Source organism: Manis pentadactyla, chromosome 11 (assembly GCF_030020395.1).
Source record: "Manis pentadactyla isolate mManPen7 chromosome 11, mManPen7.hap1, whole genome shotgun sequence".
Lineage (NCBI taxonomy): Eukaryota > Metazoa > Chordata > Mammalia > Pholidota > Manidae > Manis > Manis pentadactyla.
The window spans coordinates 5,234,125-5,256,288 of NC_080029.1; the positions used below are offsets into that span (position 1 = coordinate 5,234,125).

The 22,164-nt window shown below is 59.2% G+C and overlaps 1 protein-coding gene across 4 annotated transcripts; it reads left to right on the forward strand.

Annotated features, from left to right (window-relative positions):
* The first annotated feature begins 1,075 nt into the window (after nt 1-1,075).
* On the forward strand, nt 1,076-20,305 carry DEGS2 (delta 4-desaturase, sphingolipid 2). Of its 4 annotated transcripts, none has more exons than XM_036882429.2 (3): nt 1,076-1,242; nt 16,766-17,508; nt 19,819-20,305. In XM_036882429.2, the coding sequence occupies exons 1-3, from the start codon at nt 1,161-1,163 to the stop codon at nt 19,873-19,875; spliced, it is 882 nt and encodes a 293-aa protein (XP_036738324.2). In that variant the 5' UTR covers nt 1,076-1,160; the 3' UTR covers nt 19,876-20,305. The 4 variants fall into 4 exon arrangements, with proteins under 4 accessions (XP_036738324.2, XP_036738323.2, XP_036738326.2 ...); XM_036882428.2 differs by lacking the exon at nt 1,076-1,242 and adding an exon at nt 11,094-11,279; XM_036882431.2 differs by lacking the exon at nt 1,076-1,242 and adding an exon at nt 11,115-11,224.
* Nucleotides 20,306-22,164: the final 1,859 nt, after the last annotated feature.

Below are 22,164 nucleotides of genomic sequence, written 5' to 3' on the forward strand. Positions count from 1 at the left end.
AGATGACCCTGGTGGGCACTGCAAGGGGTGGTGGCATTTCAAGGCTCTGCGGGTCTTCCTGCTGTAAGGGGAGTTCAGCCCCCGTGTCTGCCCGTTTTCCCACACCTGACTCGGCCAGGTTGTTGGCTGCCACAGGATACCCACGCACAGTTGCTTTCCCTCCCAGCTCATGCCAGGGCTTCTAGAGACTGGAAGGAAGCTCACCGCTATTACCTGCCTGCTTTGTGGTGCCTCTGGCTGCCAGGTCAGTCTGCCACCCAGTCAGCTCCCAGCACAGGCCAGGTTTCGTCCTCAGGTATTCCCTCCAAGGCCCCAAAGAACTGAGGAGGAAGAGAGGAATCCCTGGTTAGGTGAAAGTGAGGATGCCCACACTCCCCAAACCTGGGCTCTCATTCTGCCAGTGTCAGGGTTCTTCCAAGCTCCTGAGCCTTTGCATATGCTGTCCCCTCTACTACCAATGCCCTCCCATTTTTCTAGTTGTTGAACTCCTACTCATCCTTCAAGACCCAATGCAAAAGACACTTCAACTGGACCCTAGCTATCTCTACGTGTGTCATGGCAGGTATCATCCTGAGTCATAACAGGCTTCTTCCTTGTCTGTTATTTCCTTGATCTCCCTAGATGCAAGGCTGGGGCTGACTCGCCTCCGTGAAGTTGTTAGACGCCTCATCTGCCCTCTGCATTAGTGGGTGAAGGGGGTGGGAAGGGGAAGGGAGGACTGCTCCGGCGAGCCTTTGCCGAGCCCCTTCTGGGTCCCGGCGCTGTCTATCCAGGGGAGCCCTGTCCTCCCAACGCCTCTTCCCACCGAGTGGGCCCTGTCACTGGCTCAGCGTTGGCGGCAGGGGCGGCAGGGGCGGGATCGGGCCTGAGCCACCGAGAGAACTGGCGCCCAGCCGCCGTGGGGCCCCCGGAAACCGGAGGAGTGCCCCGGGGTTGTTCCCGAGGACTCTAACAGTCCCATTTGTCACCCGAGGTAACCGAGGCTCGGCGGGCGGCCCCGTCCCCGACTGGCCCGGGGCGCACCTGGCCCCGCCCCGCGCCCCGCCCCCGCCCCGCCCCTCCAGAGCCCGGGACTTGTCCTCGCGCGGCGCCCGCCGCCCGGCAGGTGGAGCGGAGCCCAGCCGTGCGCCCCGCGCCCCAGCTGCGCTCCCGGCCCCGCCATGGGCAACAGTGCGGGCCGCAGCGACTTCGAGTGGGTCTACACGGACCAGCCGCACACTCAGCGGCGCAAGGAGATGCTCGGTGAGCACCGCCGGCCCCACCCCGTGCCCGGCGGGCGCTCTCCTCCCCCCGCGTCCCCGGGGCTGAAGCTGCCCTCGCGCCACCGCGTCCACGGGTCCTCCAGGATCCGAGACCCGGCCCCGCGCTCCGGGGAGGAAGCGCGTCCCAGCCGCTGCATCCCGGCCCCGGCCCCGGCCACTTGCGGGGCGGGACCCGGGCGTGAACTCGGGGCGCCGGGACGCGGCGGCTCAGGGTCGGCCCGGGACAGAGAGCGTGTGGGAGACCCCGGGCGCCCAGCGTGCCCAGCGCCTGGGCCCCGGGAGACTGCCACACGCACCCAGGACCAGAGCGCAGGGCAGAAGCAGCGCCTGGAAGGACGCGAGCGCGGAACGAGATTCAGGTTCTTTTGGAAACAAAGGTTGTGCCCGAGAATCCCGTCCGGTCTGTCCTGCCTGTGCTCGCTTAGCGCCCGAGGCCGCCCCTCTCCGTGGTTTAGTGTCCTCGGGGTGGTTCTCACGTACGCGGTCGCCGATGCTGGAGTCACCACCACAGGTGTCGGCGGCTCCATCCTGCCCCTGTTACCCGGGAGGGATTGCGGGTTGAGGGCTTACACGTCCCGAGCAGCTCTTACTAGATGCCACCAAATGGCCCCCACAGCTCCAGGCCGGCTTCGAGTAGGGTGGGCTCGCTCGCCTCCACTTGCGCTTGGCAAACCTTTAAAACCTGGGGTCTGGCAGTCAGATTGTCAAAGCAATACTATGCCATTGTGGGTTTGACTTGCATGTATTTGAATATTTGTCGCACTGCTTCATTGGCCATTTTAATTTGTTTTTTCTCTTGGGTTGGTCTTTTGCTTGATTGTTAGAGCCCTTTGTATAAAGGCTTTTAACTCCTTGTTTGCCTTATGTGTTACAAGTATTTTCCCCCTTTCTAATTTGTCTTCTGCTATCACAGAAGCTTTTTTTTGTTTATTTATGTATTTGAGTTGATTGGCTTTTTCCTTTAGAGTTATCCCTTTGATGTTTTACTACCCCTAACCCAAGACTATGGAAATTCCTATCTTACTACTTTTAAACCCTTTAGACACCAGATGCATTGAGTAGTTAGTACATGACTGTACCCCACTGGGGCTGGGGTTTCAGGGGCTGGGGACCCCTCAGTGGGTCTGTGACTTTTGTGGTCTTCTGTAAGGTGAGCACTAACCCAGCACTGTTTGTGGTCCCATCAGTAGCAGCAGCCTCCCTTACACCTGTGAACTCCTGGGGGTGGCTCAGAGGGTCTCAGGGACCCTCCTTCCTCCTGGGGGGCAGGTGTCCTGGCTGCTGCTCCTCAGCGTGTCCCAGGCAGGGCTGCATTTCCTCCTCCTCACAGGACTCACGGGGTGCCTGGCCCCAGGTGGAGTTGGTGAGAAGATATACCCTGGCTCCCAGAGCTGTCTGGAGGGGTCCAGACAATCTTGGCTGCAGCCCCACTTTCCCAGTCTGCAAAATGAGCACGGTCATCCTGTCTGGCAGAGTGGGTACAAGGATAAAAGGAGATCTGACATAAGAAGGTGCCCCATGTGGCACCCTCAACCCCAGGACACAGAGATCTCTCTCTAAAGAAAGTAGCCATGACCCCTGGTACAAACCCAGGAAGCTCCCTGGACAGGGTGCCTGGGAGGCTGGAAGCATCGGAGAGGGTGTTGATAGCAAGTTCTCAAGGGCTGACTCTCCAAGGCGCTTAGCTCATTTCCAGTTTCCATTGAGTGCCTTGGGCTTCTCCCCATGTGTACAGTTTTGAATTAATGAACTTGGAATGTGCCATTTTCCCTTCCTCCCAGGGATATGCACAATCTGTGCCCTGCTTCCGTGACCTTCCTCCCTGCTTTGCCTGGCTCTTTAAAAAATTTATTTACTTTTCATTTTATTAAAGTGTAATTGGTATACAACATTGTATTAGTTTCAGGTGTACCAACAACATAGTGGTTCGACCTTTGTATACATTTAGAAATGATTGCCACGATAAGTCTAGTTACCATTTATCACTGTACAAAGTTAATACAATATTATTGACTATATTCCTCATGCTGTACATTACAGCCCCATGACTTGTTTATTTTATACTTGAAGTTTGTACTTCTTTGCCCATTTTGGCCCCCAAACCCCTTCTCTTTAGGGCAACCAACAATCTGTTCTCTGAGCTTGATTTCATTTTTTAGATCCTACATATAAGTGAAATCATATGGTATTTGTCTTTGGCTTGTTTCATTTAACATAACACCTTCAAGGTCCACCCATGTGGTCACAAATGACAAGATTTCCTTCTTTTTTATGCCCTATAATATTCCATTGTATATATGTACTGCATCTTCTGTATCCATTCATTTATTGGTGGACACTTAGGTTGCTTCCATATCTTGGTTATTGTAAGTAATGCTGCAGTGAACATAGGGGTGCACATATCTTTTTAAATTAGTGTTTTTCATTTTCTTCAGATAGATACCCAGAAGTAGGATTGCTGGATGCTATGGTATTTCTATTTTTAATTTTTTGAGGAACCTCCATACTGATTTCCATAATGACTGCACAAATTTACATTACCACCAACAGTGGAGGAAGGTTCTCTTTGCTCTACATCCTCACCAACACTTGTTATTTCTTGTCTTGTTGATATTAGCCATTTTGACAAGGGTAAGGTGATAATTTCATTGTGGTTTGATATGCATTTCCCTGATGATTAGTGATCTTGAGCATCTTTTGTGCACCTGTTGGACATCTGGATATATTCTTGGGAAACATATCTGTTCAGATCCTTTGCTCATTTTAAAATTGGATTTTTTTTTGTTGTTGTTATTGAGCTGTATGAGTTATTTATTTTGGCTATTACTCCTTTATCAGATATAGGATTTGCAAATATCTTCTCCCATTTAGTAGGTTGCCTCTTTGTTTTGTTGGTTGTTTGATGGTGTCTTTTGCTGTGCAGAAGCTTTTTAATTTCATGTTGTCCCACTTGTCGATTTTTGCTTTTGTTGCCTTTGCCTTTGGTGTGAAATCCAGAAAATCATAGCCAAGACCAATACGAAGGAGCTTACCACCTGTTTTCTTCTAGGAGTTTTATGGTTTCAGGCCTTACATTCAAGTCTTTAATCCTCTTTGAGTTAATTTTTGTGTGTGGTGTTAAGACAGTGATCCAGTTTCATTCTTTTGCATTTAGCTGTCCAGTTTTCCCAGCACCATTTATTGAATAGACTGTCTTTTTCTCATATATACTTTTGCTTCCTTTGTTGTATATTGACCATGTAAGCACAGGTTTGTTTCTGGCTTTCTATTCTGTTTCATTGATTTATGCATCTATTTTTGTATCAGTGCCACATAGTTTTTATTACTAGAACTTTGTAGTGTAGTTGGGCATCTGGGACCATGATACCTCATATTTTGTTCTTCTTTCTCAAGATTGCTTCGGCTATTTGGTATCTTGTGGCTCCATACAAATTTTAGAGTTATTTCTTTGAGTTCTGTGAAAAACATCATTGGAATTTTGATGGGGGTCTTGCTCATTCCACCTCTTGCAGGAAGCCCCCCTGGCTTCTGACATGGACCCTGGCCTCTGCTGGATGAGAGTGCTCCCGTGGGATTCCTCCCCGTGGCTCTGGCCCAGCGGGTTCTCATCTCTCTGGGGCAGGTTGTAGAGGTCTAGAGCTTCGCTGTGTAACTGATCCCCTGCAAGGACCTGGATACTCATTAGCCATGTGACCCTGGGTAAGTCAATAAACAGATGAGGAAATTGAGACTTGGTTGAGTTAAGAGGGGTTCTTATCCTTCAGGAGTTGTTGGGCAGATATTAAATGAGGAAATGTTAAGTGCTTAGCCCAACAGTAAACGCTAGCTAATTGTCACCTCCTGCAGCTAGGCACACCTCTGGGGACAGGAATGCTTTCCATCTCTGTTTTTCTGAGGCCTGTGCCATTCCCAGTCCAAGAACAATCCTTTGTGTGATTGCCAGCATCTCCTTACAGAAGAAGCAGTGGAGTTGGGCTCAGAGAGGGGAAGCAACTTGCCCAGGATCACACAGCTTGGAGGCCGCTGAGGCCAGGTTGGTGCTCAGGTGGCATCCTGCCTGAGGATGTGCTGGGGACCCACTCAGGTGGCTGCTGCAGCCCAGGCCAAGCTCTTGGGGACCAGTGGATGCTCAGCGAAGATCCTCATCTGGGAGTGAGAACCCCGCCGTCCTCACCCTGAGCTAGCCGCAGTGCTCTTCAGGTAGGGCTGCAGTCATCTCCAGCTCCTGCCTGGACGGGGACATGCTCCCCAGGCCACAGAGTCCTAGGAAAGTGGGGACCCACTGCAGGCCCTAGAAGCCACACCTCCCGGGCCAGGCTGAGGCTGCCTGTGCCGCGAGGGCAGATCAGAGGCGGCAAGACTGGAGACCAGAGTTCAAGCCAGGCGGGGCCAGAGGAGTAAGAAGCAGGCTTTGGATTTATCTTTTCAAAAACAAATAGCTTTGTGATTTTGTTTGTTTGTTTGTTCTTTTTACTTATGAAAGCAGGACATACATGATAAAAAAAAAAACTCAAATAATCAAAGGGAAACAAGGAAGTGAGACGCCTGGTAATTGCTGGTCATTTGCTTAGGAGAGGCCCTGGCTGAGGCCGTCGCCATGGCAAGCAGTAAAGTCCAGAACAGAACTGGCTGGAGCTCTGGGGAGTTTGCAGCCTCTCACGGCCCAGGGGTGGAGAGCAGGCAGACCGCAGGGCCATGCTCTTTGCGGCCCTTGTCTCAGCTGCGGGAGGAGCCAGCCCGCGTCCACCCAGCTCTGAGATTCCACAGAAGAAAGAGGGGTGACTCCCTCCTCTCCTGCCCTGAGTCGCATGACCTCCCCCAGCCAGCTAGTCTCAGGCCAGAGCCATGAGGCCTATGACTGGGCAGGGGGCAGGGGGCTGTGACAGGCAGGCCCCACAGTATCACGTAGGAAGGGCAGAGAAGCCGCTTTTGAGGAGAGGAAAGGGCGTTGTGACCCTAAGTCGAGCAGGGAGGGATGGACGGGTGCTAGGTAAGTGGGCACACAACGGCACAGACAGTGGGTGATCCCTAAGAGGTCACTCCTGGACCCTGCTGCGCTTGGCTGTGTCTTCCCTGATCAAATCCTCCCAGGGCTTCCCTTGCTAAAATTCTGCCTCTGCGCCCTCCCCTGCCTCTCTTTACTTTTTGGTCTCTGGCCATGTTGTGAAATGTACCCATCTGCCCATTTCCCACTTCATGGCTTTTGCAAATGCTGCTTCCTCTGTTGCAGTTCTTTTCTCTTACTCTTCATCTACCAAACTCCTATGCATCCTTCAAGTCTCAGCTTAAATGTCCTTTTCTGAGAAACACCCTCTAAAACACACACACACACACTTCAAGCTGCCGACTCCTGTTGCGGAGTGGAGTTGGGAAGAGAGGAGCCCCTGGTGCCGAGGGCCGGGCCCTGCCTGCCACCCCTCTCCGCTACCCCTCCCTCCCTCTCCCTCCCTCTCCTGCAGGGCCCCTGGATTTTTACCTGGTGTCTTTTGGCCCGTCTGTAATTCCATATTGACCTGTGGGTGATGGCTTGACTTGTGACTCCCCCTCAACTCTGAGCCTCCCGAGGGCAGGGTAGGCTGCCTCCACCACTGCTGCGCCCCAGGGCCTGGTCCCCAGGGGCTCCGCGGAGAGGCAGGGGGAGCCGGTGAGGCAACGGGCATGTACACAAAGCTGTAGTGTCTTCAGCCTGAGGACTGACAGGACAGGCGCCAGGGTTCCCTCCCTCCAGCCCTGCCAGGGACCTGTCAGTGCCAGCTCTTGGCTCATGGTTTAATGCTTGCCAACTGGAGTTGGGAGATAGCCCGTTTTAATTGGCATTTCCAAGCTGATTAATGAGACTGTTTCTCCCTTGATTGAACTGTCTTTCTGCGTTTGTGGATTTTGCGCTCGTGTTCCTGGCCCCTTCCCCCTGCAAGCAGCCTTTTCTGTGATTCCTAAGAGTGTTCATACACTACCGGTGGCAAGCTGTGTCCGCCACGTGCGGAAGCTCCTTCTCTGGGCGGGGCTGTCCTTTGGCTTTGCGCTTGCAGTAATTCTCTCTCTCTTTTTTGTGCATATTGACAGTCACACTTTTCATGCACAGCAGGGTGCTGAGGCTTTGTCACATGCCCGAGGCCACCCAGCCTAGGAGGAGGGCCGCCGGCTGCTCTTCCACCCTCTGCTCTCCGGGTCCCTGGAGAGAGAGCGGTGTGGGGGGGCGCCGCTGGTTGCAGCCCTCCCAGCCCCCACAGTGGTGGCGTGGTGCTGTGTCCCCACCTGGCCTTCCTGTACTCTGTGTTCTGTCGTCTGTACCAGCTTTTATGAAGTGTGACTTACAAACTGTAAAAGCCTCTCATTGTGAAGGCATGGTCCAATGGCTTTTAGTGAAGTCACAGAATCAAATTTTATTCCTCACTCCCCGGCCCGCCCAGATTCTCCAGTGCAAACCCTCCACCGAGTTCCAGCTCCAGTACTGTGGGACGCGGTGTGTGTGTCTGTCTCCCAGCGTGCGCCGGCTGGGACGCACCGTGAACCTGCCTGGCTATGTGTGGTATCCCACCCCTGCTCAGCGGGGGACCCTCCCGTCTTTGTCATCTGGGGCCTGGCCCGCCACAGGCCTTTAGCAAATATTTGTCAATGAACAAAAAGCATGTTTAGCAGGAGCAGGTGGGGAGGCCGAGTACAGAGACTCCTGAAGGTACTTTGGGGCCACTTTCCATATCTCTCTGTCGAACCGGGTTCCCAAACTACCTTCCCCACTGACCAGACAAGGTTGGGCTTGCCTTTCGGCTCCAAAACAGAAAGGCGGATGGGAGAGTCTAAGCCCTGGGAGGTGGCGTGCTGCACACGGTCAGGGCCGGAGCTGCAAGAAGCCGTTGAGGAAGGGGATTAGGAGGCCTCTGGGGCCTTTGTTAAGAGAGGTGTGGGCCTGTGGCGGAAGAGGGCTCACGGGGCGCTGCTTCCTGGTGCCCACATGGAGCAACCCTGTGGTCAGGCCCGGCCAAGTGGAAGCTGGGAAGCAGTGGGCAGCTGCTAGATGCTGTGGGCCTGGAATGTTCTAGACTGGGGATCCCTTGGGTGATGAAAGGCGATGACAAGGACCCACCCCCATCAGCGAGGCTGCCCTGGGATGGCATTCGGCCTCCCTGGGGAAGTGGTTAGGAGTCCTGGAGGGTGCCAGGCTTGGGTGCAGAAAGAAGCCCCATGCCCCGGGCGGAGCCTGCTGGAGGCAGAGAGCAGGGCCTTCCTGGCCCACGGGCCGCAGGGAAGGGGCAGAGGAGCTTGCGGGCCCGGGGCTCTGCTGCCTACGAGGGCACAGCGGGCAGCCTCCCTGCTCCTGCGCCCCCGCTGCCCTCTCTGCCATCTTCCTGCCCCTTGCCGACAGGCACAGCAGCACCTGTCAGAGAGGTTCTGGGAGTGGCCAGGCGTCCGCAGGGAGACGGTTGGGTGCGGCTGGTGTGGAGGGCTCTGGGGGCAGGCCGACCCCGCGTCCGGGAGGCCTGCTCCCCTGCTGTGCGCTCTGGGTCCTTACGGGCAACTCCGCCCGTGTGTGGACGCGTAATGCATGGAAACTGCTGTCTGCTGGAGCCAAGCTTTGTGAGCCGCAGTGCCTCCGGCCTCCTCCTTCCCCCTGCCCTGCGCCCATGTGCCCCTGCGGAAGAGCCCACCTCCCCCTGCTCGGAGCCAGCCCAGAGAGGGGCAGGGGCTTGCCGAAGGCACAGTGCAGGTGGCCTGCAGCTCCCGGACCGGACCCAGGATTTCTGTGACACAGACATTGCCCTGCTCCAGGACACACCTCCTGGGGCGGAAGGGGTGAGCGCGGGGGCGAGGCACCCTGAGGGGCCAGTGGAAACCAGGCAGGCTGCTGTCCGCCTGGGCTGGAAGCTCAGTTTCCTCATTTCTAAGACGGGGGTGGTCCCCTCCTGGCCAGACGGAGTGTGTGTGTGGGAGTGTGTCAGATGCTGGGCATGGGACACCTGCCGAGTCCAGTTCCTCACCTGGGTGCCCGCTTGCATCTCGAAGTTGGGGGTCCCGAGGTCAAGTCCTGGCCATGCTGGCCTCACCCTGCTTTATTGCACCCCCCGCTGGGCCCTCGGATCTCAGACCCCCCCTTTCGGTGTCATGCCTGGACAGCGTGACTTCCAGCAATGGCTGTTATTTATGGCCAGCTGCCCACCTGCCTTGGGCCCTGCCTGGGGCCACTGCTGGAAGACTGTTTGCACGGGTCGATTTGTCTTCGGCTCCCGTTGGCTGTCCCGTGGGCTCCAGGCTGCTCCCTCCAGCAGAGAGCTCCTGAGACACAGGTGTCCTAGCCCGGCGGGAGGGCTGGGCTGGCAGGGTCCCCCTAAGGTCAGCTGAGACCACCACGGCACGCAGAGCCCGGTCAGGCCAGACCAGGTTTGGGTGTCCATCCGGGTCCTGCGGCTCCTCCTGGCGCTGCCGGGGAGCGTGGGTCTCTTGTTCTCTCTCCCACTCGGGCATCCCACCTCTCCTGGGGCCCAGAAAAGACGGAGCCATGCCTGTGGAGCCCTGCGGCCCTCCCCTCTCTGCCCCAACACCCCCCTGTCCTCCTTCCCTGGCCTCTGGAGGAGGCCTCCCCTCTGTCCTGCCAGCACCCCTTGCCTCCTCCATGCCCGTGGCACCTCTGTCCTCTCTTGTTGTCCTGATGCTTTCCTGTCTTCTGTGCTCCTGCCCTCTGTGCCCACACAGAGGCCCTGTCTGCCCTCACCGCCTTGCCATGCTGAAAGGGCTCCTGCTAAGGCCCCATGACCTGGTAAGGCCCCATGGCTTTGCCGAGTCCAGCAGCACCTGTCCTGTCTTCCTGTCCATGACCCTCTTTACCTCCTAGACACTCCCAAGCCCACCCCAAATCCCTACTGCCCAGTGACCTCAGCTTTTGCTCTGTATGGCTGGTGGTCCCCGGAGTGTCTCCCTCGGCAGGAGGGGGCAGGCCTTCTACCTCCCCAGGGACCTGGACACTCTGGGGTAGAAAAGGTGAGCTCTTTGCTGTTTCCCTTGCTTGAGGGCTGAGCTGGCTGCTGGTGGGTCAGCTGCATTTGCTCACCACTGCTCTGAGCGCTGGGCCCGAGTGGTCCCACCCGCAGGGGGTTCAGGGTTTCAGCAAGCTCCCCCAGGCTAGGTCTAGTGGCTGTCATGGCCTACGAGCATTGGGCCTGCTTTCATAGGTCCAAGCAAGCTTGGGGGCAGATAAGCCTCCAAGAACACCCCCATGGCCCTAAAGGTCAGAGATGGGACAATTTTCTCTCAGATCAGACAACTGTATTTAATGACAACAGTAACATCAGCTCCCAGGGGTTGGCGCCAATATCCCGGCCTCACCACAGCCCGCATGGGCAGGGGGGTAGGTCACCACCACCTCCCGGGTGCAGGGATCGAGGCTTGGGGGTGGCGTGCCCAGCCTGGCCCTGGCCTGGGTAAGGGGCTGGGGACCAGGCCCTGTCGGGGCCCTGCAGGGGCTGGGGTGGCTGAGGCCTTGGGAAGCTGTCAGAAAGGAGGAAGGGGCCCTGGGGTCCTGACGGTGGGCTGGGCAGGGTAGGAGCAGGGCAGGGACTCTGCAAAGCCTTCTCCTTTGCTTCCCCACAGGTAGGACTTAATCTCTGTTTGACAGGTGGGGCACCCGAGGCGCTCGCCCCCAGCTCAGGGCTGCTAGGCCTGTCACGGCCTTGCCTCTGGGGGGCACGGGAGTGGCCTGTTTGCTGGTCTGGATCCCCCAGCAGGGGCCCTGGTCCACGCTGCCCCAGAGCCTGCTGTTCTGTGCTTACCTGGCACAGGAGTGGCCCGCCATGCCCTCCTGCCCCAGGCTTGGCCTCCTTCCAAAGGAAGCAAGGGAGGCCCGCCCGGTGGAGTCTGGTGGCCTCCAGGTACCTGGCTCTGCAGCCTGCTGGGCTTGCCCTTGGATGCCCAAGCAGTGGGGCTGGTGCCCAGAGGCCACCCTGGTGAGGGTCCCAACCCTGGCCCCCCAGGTATGCAAAGGAGGCTTGGGTACTTTGCATGGATTTCCCTGGCACTGGGCTGCGGGCGAGTCTTCCTGAGGGCTGAGTCTGCAGACACACCCTTACCCCCCTAGCTGGTAGGGACGGAAACGTCCCCTCTGCTTGTCAGTGTTCTTCAGCTGGTCTGAGAACTGAAGGGACCCGAGACAGATTAATAGGAGAAAGGAAAATGGGATCACAGAGGTAAGGGGAATCCACACAGGCATGAGATTCCAAAGAGGGAAAATGGGGCCTGTCTGTTACCCTGACCTAAGGAGAAGTGGGTGGGGGCTGAGACCTCAGAGGGGAGAAGGCAACTCACAGGGGGAGGCCGAGCATGTGGTAAACACGTTTGCTGGGCCACAGCGACCCCGGGCCACAGAGGGGTTTAGCCAGCGTACTGGGTGGGGCCTCCCCAGCCGCGTGCCACCTCCAGGTCACGCTGCCTGTCCCCATCCCAGGTGAGCTCTCTCTTCCTGGGGCAGCCGCTCCCTCCAAGCCTTTTTTGGCAGTAGGGGGAAGGTCAGTTTCTTTTGGGCCTGGTGCTTTCAGCTCAACATAACCTGACCGCTCGCCTCTTGGGGCGGCAAGCCTGGCCCCATGCGTGAGCGCCCTTTCCCTGCCCCTCCCTGTGGCTGCTGGACTCTCAGCCCCCCCACCCGCCGCCATCTGAAAGCACCCAACGCTGAGGCCCACCCTCCAAGAGCTCCCCTCCCTCAGACCCCTCTGGGGCAGGACAGCTGGGGATGTGGCTGGCCAGGGTGCTGGGCCCCCCTGTTTCCTCATCTTCAGTTCAGTTGCTGTCTCCTCGGGCTGCAGGGACAAATCACCACACTCCTGGAGGCTCAGAAAGACGCGCGAGGACCATACCCGCCCCCCACCCCACCCGGCTCCCCAAGGCCGCCTCGCTCTCGCCCACCTGCTCCCCTGCTGCCAGGCCCCCAGGACCCCGGGCGCCTGGGTGATCCAGGGCGGGCTCCCCATTGTCAGGCCGGCTGACCAGCAGCCTGCGTGCCCGGTGCACCCTCGGCTCCCCCTCGCCAAGCGCGCCTCTCCGGCTCGGGGGGTCGGAGCGCCGGCATTTTGGGGGACCACTGTTCGGCCAGCAGTTGCCAGTCTCTCGCTCCTCACTGCGGACGACCCTCCTGGCCTAAGGCCTCCCCATCATCCTCCACCTGCTGGGTGGCTGAACTGCCTTTCGGGGGCAGCCGGGTCACCCCACTGCACGGCGCAGGCCGGCCGCCGCCACCGGCCCGTGCGGAGGGCCGCCCCTCGGCCCGCATTCCTCCGCCGCCCTCTCGGCACCTCCAGCCCCGCGAGCCCCGCACCCCCGCGGCGCATCCGCCCGAGCCCGCCCCTGACACCCGCCTCCCGGGGCGCCTCTGCTGGAGGCCGTCGCAAAGCCCCTGGGCAAGCTGCGCGCTGGCTCCTGCGGCGGCCTGAGCGTCCCGGCCTGACCTGCTACCCCTCCCAGCAACCTCCTAGTGGCTCTGAAACCCAGCCTCGGAGCTGAGGTCAAACCCAGAACTGGGATTTCTTTTTAGCTTTCTTTTTACTGTGGTAAGAGAGAGATATATATATATATAACATAACATTTGCCGTTTTAACCATGTTTAAGTGTGTGTGACTTGGGGACGTTAGCTACACTCCGAGTGCTGACTGCTCCCCCAGCCCCGGGCACCCCCCCTCCGTCTCTGTGAATGTGCCTCGTGCGCGTGGGTCCTTGCAGAGGGTCCTTGCAGAGGGTCCTTGCAGAGGGTCGTTGCAGAGGGTCGTTGCAGAGGGTGCTTGCAGAGGGTCCTTGCAGAGGGTCGTTGCAGAGGGTCGTTGCAGAGGGTCGTTGCAGAGGGTGCTTGCAGAGGGTCCTTGCAGAGGGTCCTTGCAGAGGGTCGTTGCAGAGGGTCGTTGCAGAGGGTGCTTGCAGAGGGTCCTTGCAGAGGGTCGTTGCAGAGGGTCGTTGCAGAGGGTGCTTGCAGAGGGTCCTTGCAGAGGGTCCTTGCAGAGGGTCCTTGCAGAGGGTCCTTGCAGAGGGTGCTTGCAGAGGGTCGTTGCAGAGGGTCCTTGCAGAGGGTCCTTGCAGAGGGTCCTCCTGCGGCGGCTCCGCCCACTCAGCATCCCGGCCTCGAGGTGCATCCATGCTGCCGCACTTGTCAGTACCTCAGGACTTTTTTGCGGGGAGTGCTGGTGATTTATTTGGGGATCCCTTCCAGGGAGCAGGATTAAGGGAGTTAAAAGTGTGAAACAGAGAGATGGAAAGTTCAGTATAAGAATATTTTAATTGAGGCATGACTGACATGAAATTATATTTATTAATTTCAGATGAACTTCATAGTGGTTCAATGTTGTATACAGTCAACCCTTGAAAAATGTGGGGATTAGGGGTACTCACCCCCTATGCTGTCAAAAATATGTGCATGATATCTAAGTCCCAAAAAACTTAACTACTAACAGCCTATGGCTGACCAGAAGCCTCACTGGTAACATAAACAGTCGATTAACATATTTGTATGGTATGTGTATTATATACTCTATTCTTACACTAAAGTAAGCTAGAGAAAGGAAATCTGTCACCGTACATAGTTACAAGTTCATTTTTCTTGATGAGTTCCCCAGATAAGTTCTTTGCTTGTGCTGGTTTCAGGCACATCACAGTGGTTCAGCAGTCGCTGTGATCAACTTATATTGTGATTGAAAATTACTGTGGCCCTTTAACCCCCTCCCTCTCTTCCCTGCACCTGGAGAAAAGATCTTGATGAGAACTTTTAAGATTTACTTCCTTAGCAACTTTCAAATATGCGCGACAGTATTATAAACTAGAGTCTCTATCCGGTACATTACAACCCCATGACTTATTTATTTTATAATTGGAAGTTTCCCTCCTTTTTAAGGCTGAATAATATTCCACTGTGTGGCTAGACCACATTCGGCCCACCCAGTCACCTGCTATGAACACGGGTTGCTCCCACCATCAGGTGGGTGGGTATGTGAGCATGGGTGCACAAGGACACATCGGGTTGTGTCCCTAATATTAATTCTTTTGGGTATGTTCTTAGGAGAGGAATTCCTGGGTCATGTGGTAATGTTATGTTTGACTTTTTGAGCAATTGTCAAGTTGTTTTCTGCAGTGGCTGTATCAGTTTTCACTCCTATGAGCAACGTACAGACAAGGGCTGCAGTTTCTCCACACCCTCGCCACCGCTAGTTAGTTTTGAGTTTTTCGAACCTTGCCATCTGGTGGGTGTGGAGTGGGGGTCTCGCTGTGGCTTTGAGTTGTATTTCCCTGGGGATAATGACGTAGAGCATCTTTTCATGGGCTCCCTGGCCAGCTGCACATCTCTGAAGAAATGTCTGTGCACGTCCTTTGCCCATTTTTAAGTTGGGTTGTCTGTCTTTTGGTTGTTGAGTTGCAGGAGACCTTCAAATATTCTGGGTATCAAACCCTTCTCTGGAGCTGGGATTTGAACCTGCTCCAGATGCTGCTTGCTCCCAGCCCCCCGGAACACCGTGGCCCCGTGGCCCCTGAGCGGCGCTGAGGCCCGAGTGCTCTTCCGCTCTTACCTTCACCGGCGGCTCTGATCGGGCAGCATCCTTCAGGGAGGCCGCTCCCAGGAGCGCAGGGCCCAGGAGGTTGTCCAGAGCTTGGAGGCCTGGGGGCCGCACATCCTAGGCCCTCGGGGAATCTTGTGTGGACAGGGAGGTGGCTGCAGGGTGAGCAGGGGGCAGGGGAGCCCTGGTCCTGCCTGCCTCTGGTGCCGTGCGGTCAGGCCCCATGCTGGCTGCTCACAGGCTGTCCTGAGGGCCGTGTGGACCCACCGCTCACTGGGTTGGCGCCCAGACCACAGCAGCTGCCGGACGAGGTGAAGAGGGGGTGCTGGTGTGCGGACAGCAGGGGTGTACCCGCTGCCTGGGGGAGTCTGTCGGCCTCCCGAGCAGAGGTGCCCGTGGCTCTAGAACACGCGAACCCCGACCCCCCTCCGGTGTCTCCAGCAGATGCGGCCTGTTGGGGTCTGGGGCTGGGGCTGATCCACGGAGACGGACACCCTGTGAAGCGCATCGTGCCCTTGTCATCTCACACTGAGCCCCAGAGAGGGCGGGGTCGCACCCGCAGCCCCCTGGTGACACCCACACTGGCCCCAAGACAGGCTGCTGGGGTGGCATCTCAGGCAGGGGGTTTGAGCCTGAGCTTCCACTGGGACTGGGGAGACTCCCTCTGCCCAGCGCCCAGGGACAGGGGCTCGCCGCCTCTGAAGCAGCCTGCTGGGCGGCTCTGATGGCTTCCCGGCTGGGAGAGGCAGCGGGGTGGCCGTGGGGCCCGGGCAGCTGAGCTGAGCTGTCCCATCCTCCCCATTCTAAGCATAAAGTGCAAGCGACCTCTTGGGTCACTTGGAGGAAAGAGCCAGGCAGGATCGGACCTTGGCCTGGCCGAGTCCAGCCAGGAACCAGCCTCTGCTGCTAGCCTCCGGAGCCCCAGGCCGCCAGGCTGCTCGCTGGGCAGGAGGGGAGGACGCAGGGCGCTAGTGGCCCGCACTGACTGTCCCAGGGCTGCCCTGGGACAAGCGCTTGCCTTCATGGGTCTCAGTGTCCCTTCTACCTCTGAAGGCCTGTCTGCTCTACCCAGGGAACTGGGGATCAGAGCAGACCCGAGACATCTGCCATCCGGGGCATGTGATGACACATGGCCCGTCCTTCCCCATGCCTGCACCAGCCAAGCCCCCTCCTGGCAGCTGCAAGGCTTCTAGCAGGCCGGTTGTCCAGCCCCAGGGCACCTGCCCCACCCATTCACTTCCTGCCCTTCTGCGGGTCTGGCTGCTGCTTGGCAGGGAAGGGCCACCCCTGCACGGCCAACTCCCACTCCCATTGTTTTTTATTTTCCTGCAAAACAAAATACAGAAAAGTTCAAAAGTACAGAAGACTTTGTAACACCTGCCACCCCAAATACACATTCAACGTTTTATCAGGCTTCCTTCAGATCTTGTTTAGGGTCTGAAACACTGGAGACAAGCCCGGTCCCCGACCCCGGCCCTCGTCCTGCTCCCCTCAGGTTCCTGGTGAGTCTGGGGCACCAGGGCACCTGTCACCCTCTGACCACGACAGTGCACGGCACCGCCACGCAGTTTACTTGCAGCTCTGGGCAGCTGTTTAGATTTTAGAATTTACGTTCCTGTGACCCATGGTGACACGTGTTCTTTATTTAGGCTGGTGGCAAAGACCCCCACTCGGAGACATCTCTGTAAGCCCCCCAGGTGGTAGGGAGGTGGTCTACCTGCCTCTGCACACCACAGACCAGGGTGTTCCTAGGCTCCAGGGAGCAGCGCCATGTCTTGTAGTGGCAGCTGGGGGCACCTAGGATCACGGAAGGAGGGATGGAGGGAGGATGGCAGGAAGGAGGGGAGGAGGGAGTTGTGGGAGGAAGGAGGGAAGGTGAGAGGGACGGCGGGGGACGGAGGAGGGTGAGGGGAGCCCCCGCCCCCCCGTTCTCTCTAGGCCCGTGCAGGGAGCATCCGCTTACGTTCTCCATGATCCTTCCTGCAGCCAAGTACCCGGCCATCAAGGCCCTGATGCGGCCGGACCCTCATCTCAAGTGGGCGGTGCTGGTGCTGGTGCTGGCACAGCTGCTGGCCTGCTGGCTCGTGCGGGGGCTGGCGTGGCGCTGGCTGCTCTTCTGGGCCTACGCCTTTGGCGGCTGTGTGAACCACTCGCTGACGCTGGCCATCCACGACATCTCACACAACGCCGCCTTTGGCACGGGCCGCGCCGCCCACAACCGCTGGTTCGCTGTGTTTGCCAACCTGCCCGTGGGCTTGCCCTACGCTGCCTCCTTCAAGAAGTACCATGTGGACCACCACCGCTACCTGGGCGGCGACGGGCTGGACGTGGACGTGCCCACGCGCCTGGAGGGCTGGCTCTTCTGCACGCCGGCCCGCAAGCTGCTCTGGTTGGCGCTGCAGCCGTTCTTCTACTCCCTGCGGCCGCTGTGCGTGAACCCCAAGGCCGTGACCCGCATGGAGGTGTGCAACGCCCTGGTGCAGCTGGCAGCCGATGCCACCATCTTCACCCTCGGGGGGCTCAAGCCCATGGCCTACCTGCTGGCCAGCTCCCTGCTGGGCCTGGGCCTGCACCCCATCTCGGGCCACTTTGTGGCCGAGCACTATATGTTCCTCAAGGGCCACGAGACCTACTCCTACTACGGGCCCCTCAACTGGATCACCTTCAACGTGGGCTACCACATGGAGCACCACGACTTCCCCAGCATCCCGGGCCGCAACCTGCCCCTGGTAGGTGGCCGTGGCTGGGCAGCGCAGGGCTGTGCTGTGGCGGCCGAGGGTGCGCGGGGGGCCTTGGGAGGTGGGCGGGCGTGAGGAGGGCCTCGGCACCACCTGGCCTCCTTTTCCTTTCATGTTGATCCCGGATGGCCAAGTTCTAAGTCGCGGTCCCGGGGCAACGGCAGAGGCCCTCGCTGGAGAGTAAGGAGGCTCAGGGGGCACAGCGCTCGGAGGGCATTTTACAGTTTAGGCCTCTTGGTTTGCTGAAAGCCTGTTGGAGCCCAGCTGCAACAGTCCCTGGCTCTGTGTCCTGGGAAAGCCACTTGCTGTCTCTTTCTCTGCTTCCTCTTCTGTAAAATGGGGTGTCACTTAAAATGGGGTCTCCTCCTATGCTCATTTCTTGTCACTGCCCTGTGACCCCTGGGATCCCCCTCATGGCACAGAGGGGAGGTGGGCCTTGCCCCACGTGACCCAAGGAGCATTGCCTGAGCTGCCTCTGAGCAGAAGCCTCGGAGGACAGAGCCTCTGTCTTGGGAGACCTTGGCTGGGGAATTTCTGGAGGAGAAAGGAGAGAAAGGGGGAGGGACGGGTAAGGGGAGGGGGAGGGAGAGAGGGGAGAGGGGGGAGGGGAGAGGGAGAGATGGGGGAGGGGAAGGATAGGGGGAGGGAGGGGAGGGAGAGAGGGGAGAGGGGGGGAGGGGAGGGAGAGAGGGGGAGGGGAGGGGAGGGGAGGGGAGGGAGAGAGGGGGAGGGAGGGGAGGGAGGGGAGGGGGAGGGGAAGGGAGGGGAGGAGAGGGAGGGAGGGGAGGGAGGGGAGGGGGAGGGGAAGGGAGGGGAGGAGGGGAGGGGGAGGGGAGGGGGGAGAGGGAGGAGGGGAGGGGGGAGGGAGGGAGAGAGGGGGAGGGGAGGGGAGGGAGAGAGGGGGAGGGGAGGGGAGGGAGAGAGGGGGAGGGGAGGGGGGGTAGGGGAGGGGAAGGGAGAGAGGGGGAGGGGAGGGAGGAGAGAGGGTAGGGGAGGGGAGGGGAGGGGAGAGAGGGGAGGGGAGAGAGGGGAGGAGGGAGGGGTGGGAGAGAGGGGGAGGGGAGGGGAGGGAGAGGGGGAGGGGAAGGGAGAGAAGGGGAGGGGAGGGGAGGGGAGGGAGGGAGGGGGAGGGGAGGGGAGGGGAGGGAGAGAGGGGGAGGGGAGGGAGGGGAGGGAGAGGAGCAGGAGCAGCTCTGGTCTGGTGCTGGTCGCTCACAAGGAGCAGAGGTGACCCCAGGCACAGGGTAGCTGGAGGCTGCAGTGATGGGGAGGGTGTGGGTGTGCACATCCCTGCTTGCCGACCCATGTATGCACAGGCCCCTGCAGGCGTGTGCTTGCCTGTGCATGTGTGTGCATGCCCATGTGTGCAGGTGTCTGCGTGTGTGCCTGAGTGTACGCGCGTGCATGTGGGGGGGTGTGAGCGCTCATCTGGGTGTGCAGCTGTTTGTGCCCGGGCTGTGCAGTCCCCTGTCCCCGCTCCATCGCCCTTAAGCCTCGCCGCAGCCCTGCGGCACATGCCCTCGTCTGCCCCTTCTGCACTTCGCAGACCAGGAGGCAGGGGGTCGGAGAGGGGAGGCACCTCACTGTGGAAGGAGCAGATGCAGAATCTGGACCCAAGTGGGTCGTGGAGGCCCGAGCTTATTAGCTTCGAGTCTTTACTTCTCCCAAGCAGTCAAAGGCTTCCACTGGCACCTGTGCAGGCCACCTTGTCCCCCTGAGCGCCTGGTCAGGAGCTGTGGAGGAGACCTGGAGCACTGGTGTGCCCTCCTTGGAGGGGAGGGGAGCTGGAGACGTGGGGTGCACAATAGGCATTTGGGAAAAGATGAGTACTGGGGCGGGAGGAGGGCAACGGGGTGGAGGCCTGGTGGGAGGGCCTGCCAGGCTGGAGAGGGCACTGGACCCCAGGCTCTGCAGCCTGGACGAGACCGTGGTTCAGCGGCTCAGACCAGGCCGTGCCTCAGAACTCCGCAGGTGTCTGAGGGCGAGAGTCCCTGGCCCAGCCTGGGGGTCTTGGATCAGAAACTTGGGGTGTGGGCTCCAGGGAGGGAAGGGTGCATCTTTAACTCCTCGCCCCCACTTGGGCCAGGCAGCTCAGAGCCTGATGGTGCCCCCAGCTGATGGCCCCTCTACCTCCAGGCAGCACCAGCCAGCCTCCCACCTGGGAGGCAGTGGGGTGTGCGTGCATGCACACGCTCGTGTGTATCTGTGTGCCTGCATGCCCACCTGTATGTAATGTGTGCATGTGTGTGGCAGAGGCTGCGCCCAGGTGTGGCCTCTGACCCCTGCCCACCCCATCCTCAGGTGCGGAAGATCGCGCCCGAGTACTACGACCACCTGCCGCAGCACCACTCCTGGTGAAGGTGCTCTGGGATTTTGTATTCAAGGACTCACTGGGGCCCTACGCCAGGGTGAAGCGGGTGTGCAAGCTGGCAGAGGACCGCCTGTGAGACCGACTGGCTGGCACCCAGAGTGGATGGACGCCACCGTGCCCAGGGCTGCTGCCCCGCCTCGGCTGCTGTTGCACACTGTGCCCCCTGGCCTAGTGCCCAGAACTGGTCTGGCTGCATTTGGCTCTTGCATGCTGGCTGCTGCTTTGTCCCCCGATCCCTGGGACCACACCTGGAAAATCTTGGTCTGCACGTGACTCACTGTGACCTCAGGCCAGGCCCTCCCTTTCTGGGCCTCATGTGGAGAGGCCGGCCCGCCCTGGATGCCCTATGCCCACGGTCTTCACGCAGCGGATTTCTGGTGTTCTCATGCCCTAAATTAAATCCAGAATTTGTTTTCACATCCATAGATTGTGCTTGCAAGGGGGCTTGGCTCCAGCCTGGACCTCAGAGAGCGAGGCCCTGAGCCAGCCCTGGAAGGGGGCCTGAGGTCTTCACTGCCTCCCTCTCAGCCAGCCCCGAGTAGCACCCCTCGTGGGGGCTGCCGTTGTAGTTTCATGGTTAGGCAGCATTCCTGGGGGCCCTGCCATTGTGGGTGGCCGGCTCTGGCGTGGAGGCCGCAGGAGGCCCCGGCATGTCTGGAGGTCTGTGTGGCCCTGAAGCCTCTCATTTCGTCTCCCACCTTGGCCCCTCCTGCACCGCACCCCCTACTGCCTGCCTAACTCCCGCCCCACCTCGAGCCCTCACCCGTGCAGGAAGACTTCCCTGAGCCCAGAGAAGGTGCAGGCTTGACACTGTGGGGTCTCCCCCACCCAGCTCAGATGTGGGGCTCCAGTCCTTGAAGAACAGGTGCCACAGGAGAGACAGGGTAGGTGGACAGGCAGGTGGCCACCCAAGTGAACTACAGCTCCAAAGGAAGCAGGCTGGTGTCCTGGGCGTCCTTGCGAAGTGGACCATGGCTCTGTTACATCTGAAACCTAGGGGGCCTCTTTCTCATCAGCCCCTTGGCTCTGAAGGGCTGCACTGGGGCGAGGTCCTAGTCTCCCAGAGGCAGGAAGGCAGGGGACAGGGGCCTGGGCAAAGCCCTCCCTGTCAGATGAATGGTGTGGGCACAGCCTCACAGCAGTCCGGGGAAAAGGCAGCCTCCATGACTTAAAGCTGGGGAGGCAAGGACACCCCCAGGCGAGGGCCCAGTGGGGTCATCTCAGCTGACCCAGGAGGGAGGGCTGGAGGGAAGGGATGTTGTAGCTCCCACCTGGTTGGTGCCTGAGACCTTGCAGGCACTGAGCAAGGCCTTCCTGTCCAGGGCTGGGAGTGGCCTCAGTAGGTGCCAGGCACTCCTGTCCCCAGATGTTCTGATCACCGAGATGGCCCTGGGGAAGAGGCCCCTGTCCCCAGGCTTGTGCAGGGAAGGGCAGCTGGGCGGGAGTACTTTGAGCCTGGGCAGCAGCCCGTCCTTGTGCACACAGGTTGGCCTGCCAGTGGAGCCCAGATTCTGACAGGACAGCGGGGTGTGACCTGGCCTCACCCACAGGCTGGAAGAGGCCCAGGGCAGGGAAGAGCCCCGTCACCACCTGCCAGCTCCCGCAACTAGGCCCTGAGATGACAGGATCCTGAACTCGGGGCTGCCTGGCAGCAGGAGAGCAGCTCTGGGAGCTGAGGAATGCGGGGAACCTGGGGCAGGCCACTCAGAGGTCTGGGCCTCAGGCTGCATCCCCCCAGTGGGCAGAGTGACCCGGTCCCATCTTCAGGGGTGTCGGGATCACTCAGTGAGATGAAGTGTGTCGAGTCTGGCCAGAAAACAGCAGGCCCCTTGCTAGCAGCCAGACCCAGTTCCTGCCTCCTCCCCTCCTCCATGGCCCTGGGAGGACAGCTGGGTCAGGGGCTGGGCATGCTGCTGTGTCCACGGTGGCCGAAAGGTGTTGACAGGATTTCAAGGTCAGCCCACTGGCCAGGGCGTCACTCCTAGCCCAGGGGTGGCAGTTGTTGTGGCTGAGGGCCAGACCCTCTCTGGTTCCGAGGGGTAGCTTGCGTGGTCTGAGAAGTGCTGGAAATGCTGGGGTGGGCATGTGGGAGGCCCTGATGCCACGGGCAGGGCTGTGGGTCCCCCTGGAGGGAGGGTGAAGCCTATCGGAGCCTGGGCCCTGCGACGGTGGGTTGAAGAGTTGAACAGGCGTCTTCTCCTGGCCCTGCGTCAGAATGCACGCAGAGTCCCGCTGCTGTGCTAGGGGTGGGTGCCACCCAGGACCCATCCCCGTGG